General features: G+C 31.6%; 2 protein-coding genes across 2 annotated transcripts; both read left to right on the top strand.

Moving 5' to 3' along the window:
- Positions 1–4,157: 4,157 nt before the first annotated feature.
- LOAG_01086 (hypothetical protein) lies at positions 4,158–7,736 on the top strand (the record flags this gene model as incomplete). The annotated part of the gene is made up of 10 exons (XM_020445642.1): positions 4,158–4,255; positions 4,407–4,507; positions 4,624–4,741; positions 5,014–5,203; positions 5,848–5,941; positions 6,137–6,264; positions 6,595–6,825; positions 7,057–7,196; positions 7,296–7,335; positions 7,563–7,736. The coding sequence occupies 10 exons, from the start codon at positions 4,158–4,160 to the stop codon at positions 7,734–7,736; spliced, it is 1,314 nt and encodes a 437-aa protein (XP_020303919.1).
- A 2,016-nt stretch (positions 7,737–9,752) lies between these two features.
- On the top strand, positions 9,753–12,910 carry LOAG_01085 (hypothetical protein; the record flags this gene model as incomplete). Its single annotated transcript, XM_003136625.1, has 7 exons — positions 9,753–9,860; positions 9,908–10,056; positions 10,823–10,947; positions 11,196–11,371; positions 11,633–11,746; positions 12,402–12,529; positions 12,628–12,910. 7 exons carry the CDS (start codon positions 9,753–9,755, stop codon positions 12,908–12,910), a joined length of 1,083 nt encoding a protein of 360 aa, XP_003136673.1.
- Positions 12,911–13,612: the final 702 nt, after the last annotated feature.

Here is a 13,612-nt window from a genome sequence, read left to right as displayed (position 1 = left end):
AACTTCATTTCCCCAAAGGATTCTCTATTCATTTCCTATCGAAGATTATACCATTCGCAAGGCTTGCTGTTAAAAAAAGAATGCCTGCTTTAATTGAATTATTTTAATTTGCACATCTTCACATATGGTATGATTCTTGCAATAATATACTAATTTTGTCTTTTTGAAAGTTTCTGTACGAGAGGAAAAGTTTTGGGAAATTTTCCAACAAATTGATAGTTTTCTCTTCCCAATCATAAGTACATTCTTGTAGCTATCATATATTCTCTTCTTTCATTTCATTTTTTCTTCAGGAAATTTAATTTTTTTGCAGTGTAGCGATTCATTTAAGACCTGGACATATCCATTATTGTTTTCAGAAGACATCGTTCCTCTTCTCTCGCAGAATCACAAAACTATTTTTGAAGTCTTAGATCCAAAAATTTCATCACTTTAGTAATTTAAACAGACTTCAATTCTTTGACACTTTACATCTTGACAGATTATTATTTCGACAGAAATATTTAGAAATGTCGCCTATAGTTGTCTTCCAAAAAAGTCAGCAAAGCTAGAAGGAAGACTGAAATTAATTCAACATTGGTGGCTATATTTATTGTTATCATTTGTAATAATTTGCGTATTCTGATTGTTTCAAGTTGTTTTTTTTTTTTTTTTTGTCTTACGGAACAGGAAAAGATGTGTTTCTTGTTTTGGCTCTATAAATATCAAAAAAGACGCGACTTGTTTTTACATGGAGTAATTTACTAGAGGATGAGAAGGCGATCTATATATAAAATCTTTTCTCAAATTATCGCCAAAATTTGACTGGGAAAGAAATTTATGCAAAATTGAATTCTCCTCGTTCTCCCATTATTCTCACTAAACTTTACTTACAAACAGTAGGAAGACAATGATGATACTTTGCAAAAATATGGAGAACAGTTGCACACTCTTCGTTGAAGTGCTAGTTGCGCTCTTTTTAAAAGCTTATGCAATATTAATTCCTATTATTTTTCCTTATGCTTTCCCCTCTGCATCTTCTCATATATTGATTAGTGGACCAAATAGACTGAGAACCAAATGATGCCACTGGTAGTTATGTTGCTTCATTTAAAGTTATGTTGATTATTATGTAAGTTAAGGCATAGGCGGTAATAAGTGAATTTGGCGGTACTTTTAATTCTTCTCGAAATAAGTTTCTATTTCAGAACTTTTCATCAGTTTTCGTCATCTCACCCTCATATTCACAAAATTCTTGACAATAATGTATCGAAAAACTTTTGATTGTTTGTTTTCGAAAACCTATCCTACTTTTTATATTTTACTAAATTTTACATATTTTATGTTTTCTTATTCACTCAAAAATTCAAAATGAAAAGCAAACAATTGAAATTACTGCAATGCCCGTGTAGTATTTGAGTTTTGAGCTGTTGAAGAATCATAAAACATTATATTACTTTTGTTGACAAACCTTTCATTATTAGCAGATAATTTAGAAATTTTCTGAGATCCCAAATGCCGAAAAGAATAAAGAATTTCCTGGAAATTGGAGGAATGAATACATAATGTGATATGATTTCCGGAAAATCACATTATCTCACTAAAATGGAAAGAAGGTAGTCTGAGAACTTTCAGCTCATAATATTCAGCTTCCTGAATTTGCCAGTTTCATTTATTCCCACTTGGTTTGTTATTATTTTCACATAGATCTGAAGGATTTCCTACTTTTTTTTTTTTCAGTTGAAGGTGATCATTTCAAAAACCTTTTCCATGACACCTACCATAGATATTGTTTTACTATATTTGTTTTCGTTCTCTCATTTCTTTCACTTTCTTTAAATTTTATTGAATTGATATTCGTTTCCTTTTTTGCTATATCTGCACAAAAATCCGATTAGAAGAATTTTTAGAAGTCAGCGTTTTAAATGAATAGCCGATATTTGGATAATTCAGAGCCAATTTCATCTTCGTTTTATCGGACTAACCAATGATCTCGTTAATAATCGTTTAAATTAGTTCATGAAAGTATTTATCACTGCATAATGAAAAGTGAATTGAGATTGGAGTAACCTTGTAATGGTTCAGGTTTGGCATACTTATCATCGATGTGTTTGAACTCACAAAAGCAAAAATCCTGTGAGTTTGCAAACAAAAGAAGGTGCTAAGCTCACTTGTCTTGCTGCATAATCACTGCCAACTTACTTCGGAATCCTACTATAACTACATAGTTCAATTTAATCGATACAAAAAAAAATTTTTTTTTGCTTTTAATTATGCGATACTACTAGGTATTTCTAAAAATGCAATTGGGGCAACGAGCTATTTTAATTGCTTGTGGGATATTTTAAAGAAAATTTTATTTAATTACTCGTATTCATCAAACTAAAAACAATGCAGTGATGTTGCATGCTTTCTTGCTAAACTTCATGCAAAAAATTGAACAATTATTCCTAGCACAGTAACGCATTCAATGTCTTTAATTAAATTGTTGATTAGAGTGATGACTTTGGTTTATTTTTGCATCGGATGTCACAAGGACAAGTCATTTGGTGATAAAAAAAAATCGAAGGAATATTTAAGGAATATGAATGTTTGAGCAGAAAGTGCTTTAGCATACTTTCACTATTAGCTCATTACTTTTCACTCTTGTTTTCCTAAAGTATTGTTATTGAGAACCGTGCAGGGAACCTTTTACAACATTATTTTGAAGCTAAGAACAAAAATTTTCAAATCTTTGGGCACAAAGAAATTTTTACTTCAAGATTAAGGTATTTTTGGGGCGAGTTTAACAACATCCTAACTATGACAATTCAGGTAATCCAATTACTTGATTTAATTACAGATAATAACAGTAACAACTGAAATAAAAGCCACTGTTTTATGTTATCTTTTCTATTCGATTTACTTTGTTTAAGTGGCAGTAAAAAATATGGTCTTAGATCATTTATTTTGAATAATCTTGAATAATCTCTTTTTCTGGAGGAGAAAGAGAAAGTAAATAAAAAAGTGTTTCCTCCTCCAATGCTCTGAAGAAACCATTTCTCAATTGGTAATAATGTTCAACAGAAAGAACACGGTGATATCTTTTTCTCAGAGGGACAATTTTTGAACTTTACTAAGAATGTCACTTTCAGTTTTGTTATGTGTAACTGCTGCTGCTCATTGGTTGGTCCATTTGCATCAACATTTTATAGCTTCTCCCAATTTCCATACTTTCGGGAACACAGGACATTTTCTTCAAACAGTTGTCACTAGAGCTGTACACAAAAGAAGTGAAAGACAAGTAATAGGTTCTAAGTAGCGGAGTTGATAATATTTGTTATAATTCCGGTTAAAGGTGTGAATTGGCTGTTAAGTGTTAAATCAAATTTGCTGTTCATAAGGAAAAATATCACCAACTGTTCATGGGATCATTTATATCCTACGATATTATCTCGTGCTTGCAACTGCCTACTTCACTCTGCTATTTGCATATTCAACCAAGGAAAGCGATAACGTTAGAATAACAGCTTTTGGGGAAGTTGTTTTATTAAATTTAAAGTTTGACTTGTTAGGTAAATTTGTTGTTAGTTTTCTCTAAATACATGAAAATAGGTACGTGCATTGAAAATAAGACTTAATGAAAATGACAATTGCTTATGTAATTATGAGAGCTTTCATCTTTTCCAGAAAAACTCTAGGTCATTCAGAAAAAAAAATGAAAGCTTCATATATGAAAATGAAATCATTTCTTCTGACATGAGCACCCAAAAAACTGAGAAGGAAATTGAAATAAAAATTCAAAATAAAATTCTTTTCTATGTTATCAGTTAGTTAACGCTGTTTTATTCAATGATAAGCAAATTTCTCTTCATCAGTTCAATGTTTTTTTTTTACATCATTCAATTTTATCACAAATTTTAATTTAATTTGCGTAAAATTGAGAGGAACAAAATAGATTGGTTTCTCCTCGGAAAAAAGATGTTGTCGCTTTATTTTATTTTGCTGATAAATTATCAGAAATTTGCATAAAATTGTTGCTCAAGCAGAATAACATCGAATATAATGTCTTCAGGGATGGTTTGCAATCAGGCTTTTTAGTGCTTGCAATTTCTATCCATATGTTTCCTCTTCAACCTTCTTTAGATAAAGAAAGTAAAATCAGTCTGTGATAAATTCACTTAATTTTTAGTGTTTGGATGGATTGCGAACATCGCGTCATATTGAATGTTGGGGGCATTCGACATGAAACATATACTCATGTACTCAAAAAAATTCCAGCCACAAGACTATCCAGGTCCCCCCTAAACTTTTACTCTTCATATTTATGCGAACAAAGTAATTTAATTTGGTCATCGCAAAACTTTTAATTTTTAATTCATAAAGCATATGAATCAATCAAACTAAAGAAATCGACAGCTTTTTAAAATATCAAATTTAACTTTTAGACTGACAACAAATTTGGCAAATTACGACCCTGTGCTGAATGAATATTTTTTTGATCGTCATCCTGGTGTTTTTTCAATGATTTTAAATTATTATCGAACAGGTGGTCAATTTTTTTGATGAGCGTAAATTACGAAATGCTCCCAAAATCTGCAGCAATGATTTTGCAGGATTTTTTGTTTCATAGACTTTTCAATGAATTAATTTGTCCACTGCTAGGAAAGTTGCATTATCCGACCAATGTTTGTGGTCCTTTGTTCGAGGATGAATTGGAATTCTGGGGCCTAGACTCAAATCAAGTAGAACCATGCTGCTGGATGACTTATACACAACACCGGTAATTGTTCGGAGGAAATGTATAATTAGTATTTTCAGGATTCTTTAATTTTAAACAACTTTAATAAAAAAATTTAATTTTAAACAACACCATCATTACATGTCACTTCAAAACTTTCATAACGTTTTTCCATAAAATGAAAAATTTTAATATCTCAATTGTGCTGCATTAATTTCATTCTGTGATCGAAAAAAAAAAATGTCTGGTCATTGGTTATGTTCGGTACAAATACTTACATATTTAAACTGTCAAAATATTTGAAAAGCATTTAGGGATACCCAAGAAACGCTGGCTGTAATCGAAGGTTTAGACCTGGATGCCGATCCTCCAACCCAGGAAGAAACTGCGAAAAAATTTGGCTGGGAAGATGATTATTACTCAGGCAATTTGTCAAAATGGCAACAGCTTAAACCAATGGTATGGGCGATGTTTGATGAGCCTTGGTCTTCTCAATATGCTAAGGTAAATTTAACTTGTATGTTCGATTTAAGATTTTTTCGAATAAACAAAACAAAATATGTTATACGTCAAGAATTATTGTAAAATAATCTGAGTTTCTTCAAAAAGTAAATAATTTTTTACTTGTGAAAAATTGAAATCCTTTAGATTTTAACTTCCGTTTTTTCCCAGTTGCATTGTTTAAATAAACAATGGCAATGTCAATTAGCGCCTGCGGTATTGGTCTTGGAAATTTGATAATTTAATTAGTAGTAATGGAAGAGAAGTATTGTCATTGTTGTTTATTTCCCAAAGGCTGCATTTCTCTGCATGTTTCAAGTTGCCGAATGATGCTAAGCATGCCGCATATTTTTGAGAGCTTGCTCGAACTAAACCCAAAATTAAATTACTTTTATTAAATGCAAAAATAATAACACTCAAATTATCTACTAATTACTTCTTAACATTTTATTTTTAACTCCCACTGAATTGACATTATTTCGATGACAAAGATCTCTGAATGATTTCTCAAGTTTATTTCATCGCAAGTATTAAGCGATAATTCGGATACTGCAAGCTTTCAACATATCTCAGATAAGTTTAACCTCTGCAATGCTTTCTAATCATTTGTTGTGTTGTTAGTTGAATGCTGTTGAAATGACTTTCAGATGATTTCGTCCTCTTCTGTATTTTTCATTATCGTCAATATCATTTCATTTGTTCTCAAAACACATCCTGCATTCCAAATACCATCCATTACAGGTCAGCAAATTCTTGTATTTCAGAAAGAATTTAGCTTTTTTTGCAGAAAGGTTCAGCGGATAACAACTACAACATATCATCACACATATGGTACCATGGAAAATTTAGAAATGATAAAATTTAATTATCGAAAAGAATAATCATATTTCACCTGTGATTTTCTTGATATTTTAACAACAATCTAGACACTTTCAGTGTCATATAATAGAGAAGTTGGCAACGATGACACCCAATCGATAGCCACTTTCAAACAATGTACCAATGCTCATCCGGCATTCTTCTATATTGATCTCATCTGCAACATATATTTTAGCGCTGAACTTGTTAGTGCAAAGATATCGTTCATTAGTACTTCTCCGATTAAGGGAATGATAATGACGGTATGAAGATCGTGATAACTGATAAGCACTATTATTTCATAACACTTTTCTCTTAGCTCATTTCGTGATTGTTTGGTCGATATAAAAACCACTCATATCTGTTTGATTGGCTGTATCGAATCTTCGGAAAATGCAATTTAAAATATCTTAAATCATCTCACTTTAATTAATCTTCCCTGTATTATAATGAGCATCAGTACTGGCCGAATTGTGTGAATTTATATTTTCAGTCTAATTAAGCAAATCAGTTATTTCTCATTTCCAAGGTTTTAGATAGTTCGTGTGATATTTGCGCCATCGTTACAACGATTCGTCAAATCACCTATAACAGTTGTCGATTTATTAGCAACAGGATCTTTTTATTTGGATTGGCTAGTGACCAGTTTGATAAACGATCAACATAGCTCGAATTCTATCGATTTCCTATCTATATTATGTGTTCTAAGGCTTTTCAAGCTAACTCAACATTTCAGTGGGCTTAAAATACTCATACAAACATTTAAGGCAATTGAAAAACTTTATCAATTAAATCTTGCAAGCAAATCTCAGTATTAGCAATGATTAGGCTAATTAGTACTGAGAACAGAGAAGAGAACATAATCATCTGAAAGAACAGCCTATACCTCATATTTCATCTAAGCTAGGTGAAGCATAAATGAAAATCATCCCTCAAATTTTCACCCAAATATTTCAAATTCCTACTGCTAACATGCTTCACGGCTACCGTCACTGTAGGCATCAGCGCAAGAGCTATTATTACTGGTATTTTTTGTGTTATTAGCGATCGTTATATTCGCTGCACTTGTATATTACGCTGAACGAATCGAAAATAATCCACAAAATCAGTTCACTTCGATACCAGCCGGATTGTGGTGGTAAGTTTGTCCTTCCACATTTTCTCTCTTCCTACTGTTTATTTTTTTCATTTACTAGAAGATTTCTATGTATTCTCTAAAATTAAATTAACAATTCAGGGCAATTGTGACGATGTGCACAATTGGATTCGGTGATATGGTAAGTACTTGAAATTAGCGCTTATTTCAACAACTCATTTCTTATATCGATTCAAATGAATCATTTGGATACATATCTGTGTTCTTTTATTGCCAATTTGCTTTGTTATCACCTCTTTCCTTCTCATTTGAACTCCACTTATTCGACAGCTACTTATCAAATCTTTAAATTCTGTTTTTTTTTTTTCTATTCAAAGGCAGTTTACTTTTAAGTGCATCAATTTGCAGGTGCCCAAAACATATTTGGGTATGTTAGTGGGTTCATTATGTGCTCTGATGGGTGTATTGACTATTGCATTACCAGTGCCAGTTATCGTTGCTAACTTTTCCAATCTCTACTCTCATTCACAAGTAATTTATCTAATTCTTGCAAATAACTATGGAAGGCCTATTTTGCTTTGAATTTTCAAAAGAAGCACTTGAATTTGACATTTGCATTGTCTATTGATTATTGCGCCTTCCGGAACACTGTTCCATTAGCATATTGCTTGGTGCGACACCGGTTGATAGCTTAATGATTTACAGCACATGCCATTCCACCTTGAAATGTGGCGAATTTGTCGCAGACAATTTTTTTGTTTTACTAATGTAGAATTTTTTTTCATCTGCAGAAAGTCGTAAGTAGCACTAATGAGCAGAAGATTACTTAGAATGATAGTTGATCTCTTTGTATTTTTCGAGATTGAAATTTAACCGATCAATAGTTCACCTTAATAGGCTCGTGCAAAGTTACCGAAAAAAAGAAGACGAGTATTACAAGCGCATGAAATTAAGACGCCGCTTTTATCTCCCAAATCAATGAAGAAATGATAAGCGGAAGGAAGTAAAGTTGTTTAATTAATTATTTACTAATTTTTGAAATTCAAGTTTTACTCTTCGCTATCGTTAATATCATGAATAATCGAATGAGATACTTTTTACTTCATCAAGCTCTATTTTCTACTAATGAATCCATAGTAACAACTTCCCTACCTCACTCACTTTACCTTTCAGAATCATTGACCTTCTAGCAGCTCAATATTACCAAGCATCAAAGTCAAGCTTCATGGCCTGAAGTCTGTGCTCATTCCTCAAACAATTTTTATCTGTAAAAAAATTTGGTGGCTACCAAGTGATGGATTAATACGCTTTTTCAAAATTAATCCCCAATTGTATCGTTACTCACAAAACCGATCAATATATTCAATCCAAACATGCTTTTCTACCTTATCATTCGTGCTTCAAATGTCATTTGTTTGTCACCACTTATCAATCCGTTTCGATTTTTTCCCGTCGTAAGTGTGCTTTTCCCCGATAACTGTTTATTTTGATTTGAACCTTAAAAAATATCTTTTATCTTCTTGCAAATCGGTGAGATATGAAACTTGGCTATATAGTAGTTAAGAAATTCAATCATCCAGTTATCAATTCGGTTTCGATGATCTGTTCATTATTAGTAAATAGACTCTTAACTGATGCCTTCGTCTTGTTTACTTGTTGATATATTGTACAGTGCTTGATAACTTTTATTTGTTACAGCTTTATGGTATTGATGAAAAGCCAATGAATTTCGTATTTAAAAGAATGGGAATCGTGGTACCTTGACATCTCATTGTTTACTTATTCAAAGGATATCACATATATAGAATGAGTACAGTAAACCTGATATAACAAAGTTTATAAACTCTATACGTATTGAAATATCGATTAATTAATAACTAAATGCAAAAAGGTAAAAGGAAAAAGATAAATTGACACATTTTCTTACTAATATTTTTATGGTGGTTTGTTTTCGATAAACCTTAAGAAAGCAGTTTAACACGAAATTGCCTCATATGTCACTGATCGCTTCTGAATATAACATTTCAGTTTTTATAAATGTATAAAGTAACCCTCAAAATAATGCATGCGCTTATCAAATCATTAGCATGATATATGCAGAATGATGCATGTGCTTGTCAAACTTAAATTTCCGCCCTAATATTCTGCGAGATTTACAAAAGGAACATAAACATAAATCAATTAATTAACTGCACCAACATAGAGGAATAACAATGATGTTGAATTGTAAATATTTACATTCATTGTAAACATTCAGAAGGATTCTGGATATAGAATACACCATCGTTTAGTTATCAGAAGACTGGTAGGAGTGACCTTTGATTTGTTCACGAGGATAAGGAAGCCAGCCTTGGGGCAGATAATCTTTATTAACATTAAGTATTCAGTTCTTTGTGATTTTCAAGTAATATTCACGACTAATTAAATGTTAGCGGCTAATTTAGTTAGTAAATACAGCAACTCAAAGTTCTGAAATCTTCTAAGATTTTATAACTAAAAATGATTTTGTTTATAATCGTTGGTGACATAATGGGGTCATCTTTAAGGGACTGAGATAAAAATATTTGGTAAAGATTACAAAAAGTATTGTTTTAAAGAATGCTAAGTGAAAAGAATGGTGAAAAGAATAAAATATTCCGAAAAATTCAGCTTTGCTATCCAAGTGTGGATTATAAGTATAAAAAACATGAACCCGACAAAGTAGAAGTTTGCTTAAAGCAATAAGTACTTAAGATGAAATAACACGTTTGCAGGTAATTTCGGTAACATCCATATTCTTTGTGGTTACATCAATAATTTGTTTCTGCCTAAAGACACATCCGAATTTGCGTATTCCGGATATCGATATCGAACTCAGGAATGGTTCTACTTATGCACTGCTTGTCACCAAAGTCGCTACAAGGTGAAAATCTTTACGCGTTAGAATTATATAAATACTCAAAATTATATAAATATTCAACAATCATAGAAAATATTTCATTCCAATATTTTTGTAAGACTATACATATTTGCGTAGTGCTCTTTAAACCATCCGATTATATGTTTTTCGAAGGAGACTACCTGTACAGCCCGGTATATTTGATATGTAAACATAGCTTTTGAAGATTTGGTGATTCAGAAACAAATGTCAGGATCAGAAAAATGGAAAGCCATAACTTAGGCAGTGCTGTTGATAGAGATACTAACACTGATTATCAATAATGTCATTTCCATAATATGCAATTTCATAAAAATTAATTGTAGGAAAAATTACTTAACGGAGGTTAATCACTGAGTTTGATCATTAAAATTCCCTGCTTGAGGAGTGAAATTTGGACGGATTAGAAGCTAGCTAAATTATCAACATTAACAAGCTAAATTATGTATTGGGTCAGCAAAAAGCAAGGAACTGCTTTGTTTCTGATCCATTGGAAACCCGGAAAGGAGACAAGAAATGAGCATCAAGCTAATTAGTTTAGCATCAGTTTAGCTAATTTAACAACTCTTATTCCGATTTTAATTTTAATGCAGCAAATTTTAATTTTTAAAATCGAAAGTGCTCTTTTGTCTATGTCGATAAGTCAATGAATCACAAAAAAGAACAAATAATTGAAGCAAAGCAGCGTAATAAGGAAACTATCGAAAAGGAAAATAGAAAAAAGAATTTATATTTCTCAGAATTGTTCCAGACCGCACCCCGCTTTCTTTTACATTGAATTTATCAGCAATATATGGTTCACAATAGAATTATTCATTCGGTCTCTCTTCTGCCCGAAAATATCAAAATTTGCCCGACAGCCTGTCAATATCATCGGTAACTTATACATTCCCTAAACATTTACTTTCTATACCCAATAAACATCTATTTAATTTCAAAGTTGCATTTAGTTATATTAATTTTCTAGATTGTACAAATTTAAATTCAATGCCTAGCGAAATTTTCATCAAGGGCAACTATTTATGTGCTGAAATTTTCAAAAAGTTAGGTTTTTACTTTTTAAATTTGAATTTTTTCAAAGAAGTTAAAAGTATTTCAAATTTCCTCCCATCCAATTTTTTTAGACTTGATAGCGACCTTGTCGTTTTACGTCGACTGGGCGCTGGATCGAACAGTAAGTGGTGCCAACCGCGATACGGTCGAATTCGTCTCCATTATTCGAATTTTGCGACTTTTCAAGTTGACGCAACATTCCTCGGGGCTCAAAATTCTGATTCAAACTTTTAAGGCGTCTGCTCAAGTATACTTAACTAAGATAATTTATAAATGTCTGCGTAAAACAATAAATTTAAAGATGGAAATATTGCGGCCTAATCAGTACTTTTTCAATTCCTCACGGTTTAATCAAAAAATCTTCCGCTATCTTAAACGTCCTTTGTAATCCCACTAAAAAGATGGATTATCCACAATATTATGAATAAATAATGACCATTTAAACTCATTTCAATTCTATTTCGTGAGATCATTTCATTTTCGTATTTTACAATTAAATTCATCACAGGAATTATTGCTGTTGGTGTTTTTTGTGCTACTTGGTATAGTAATATTCGCCGCATTGGTTTATTATGCGGAGCGCGTGGAAACAAATCCCGGCAATCAATTTCATTCCATTCCGGTCGGACTGTGGTGTGAGTTTTGAGAAACTTTCCGTAAAACCTTGAGAAGTAACTGATTGTTCTCCATACTCAAGTATGAATTTGCTTATTTAATGCTGGAATGTATCGAATTATCTCATCTGTTTAATACCTTATTGAATAGATGAAAGAAGAATTGAGGTGTTCTTGGGGCATCAGATTCAAGATATGATTTAAATTTAGCCAAATATAAATTCAAAGAATTTTTCCGAAAATATTTCCTTTCTCTATTTACAGGGGCAATCATTACTATGTGTACAATTGGCTTCGGAGATATGATAAGTTTTCAGTTTTATTCATTTTTCAGTCTCTGAAAGTTAGTTCAGAATTTACATAAGAAATGATCTGATAAAATTTAAAATGAATTTTGTAAAGAAAGAGAAAGTTGACTAGTGGTGCATTAAATGTTGAAGTCAAGACCGGTTAAAATATTTCTACACACTACTTCATTCCCCTTGCTATTAAGCAGATCTGTACAATCTCAGTAATTTCATTCATCAAAATTCCACTCAGTTTGTAGTTTGTTAGCTATCATTAAGCGCTAATGTTACACGCTAATGTTACTTTGTCTAATTCTGTTTACTGTAGTTGGGCAATAAGATTGATTTAGAAAAAATATAATCCAATCGGTTGTAGGTACCAAAAACCTATTTGGGTATGCTGGTCGGTTCAATTTGTGCATTAATGGGAGTTCTAACAATTGCACTTCCAGTGCCAGTCATTGTCTCCAATTTTGCAATGTTTTATTCACATGCTCAAGCCCGGTAAGATTTTAATTTCTTTAATTTTTTCTCGTCCACTGAGTATCAAAAATGACCCCTTTCTATTCCATGAGACCCACTGTCCTCAATTTAAATTCTAGATCGAAATTGCCGAAAAAACGACGCCGTATTCTACAGCCACATGAAATTAGACCAATGGTTGGAAGGTTAACAAGCATAACACTTTTCAATACTTTGGGGCATAAAAATGTATCACCTGTCTATTCGTCACGTGTACTCGAGGCTTTGACCGTTGTAACTCCACTGATGATGCGACCACCTGCGACAAGTTTCCCCGCTAACATGCAATCAAACGAAAGTAACAGGGTTCATCACAGTATGAACAACAAAAGCAATATTTCGAATGGTAATAAAAACGATTAATGCTGACAAAAAGCCTATCATTGTAATACTCCTACCACTATTGTTTTATACTAAAATTATCATGTAAAATATAAAATCACTGAGAAATTCCATTTGGCTCCAGTTCATATTTCTCAAATATCAGTTTATTTCCCTCAAAAATCTTTTGTACTTCATATGTTTATGTCTGAAGCCTCATAATGCTACTTAATATTGGTTAGTTAAATTCGTTTATGTCATCAAACTGATTTACACAGAGGAAGATTAGGATGAAAAAAGCAAATTGATGGATTTAATACTGGAAAAAGAAGCGATTCTTGCATCAGTCCTAATCTTAAAAAGAAAAGTGAAAGGAAAAGAAATGATTGATTGATCTGTTCATTATTATTCACTATCACAGTAAGAAAAACAGTGAAATTAAGATTTTTGGAGGAAAAATCTCTGATGAACTTACTTGAAACCAAAGAAATTCCTCTCCTTATCTTTCTCTAAGTTATGTAAATGCGTGTAATTACTAAAACATTTCCCTTTTCATCTCTGAGTAATCACTCAGAAATACACACAACAGTTTAATATTTATTATTATTATTATTATTATTATTATTATTATTATTATTATTATTATTATTATTATTATTATTATTATTATTATTATTATTATTATTATTATTATTATTATTATTATTATTATTATTATTATTATTATTATTATTATTATTATTA

The sequence above is a fragment of the Loa loa genome (genome assembly GCF_000183805.2).
Source record: "Loa loa unplaced genomic scaffold supercont3.38, whole genome shotgun sequence".
Classification (NCBI taxonomy): Eukaryota; Metazoa; Nematoda; class Chromadorea; order Rhabditida; family Onchocercidae; genus Loa; species Loa loa.
The sequence above is the reverse complement of the archived record's forward strand: the minus strand, read 5'-3'. Positions and strand labels throughout refer to the sequence as shown.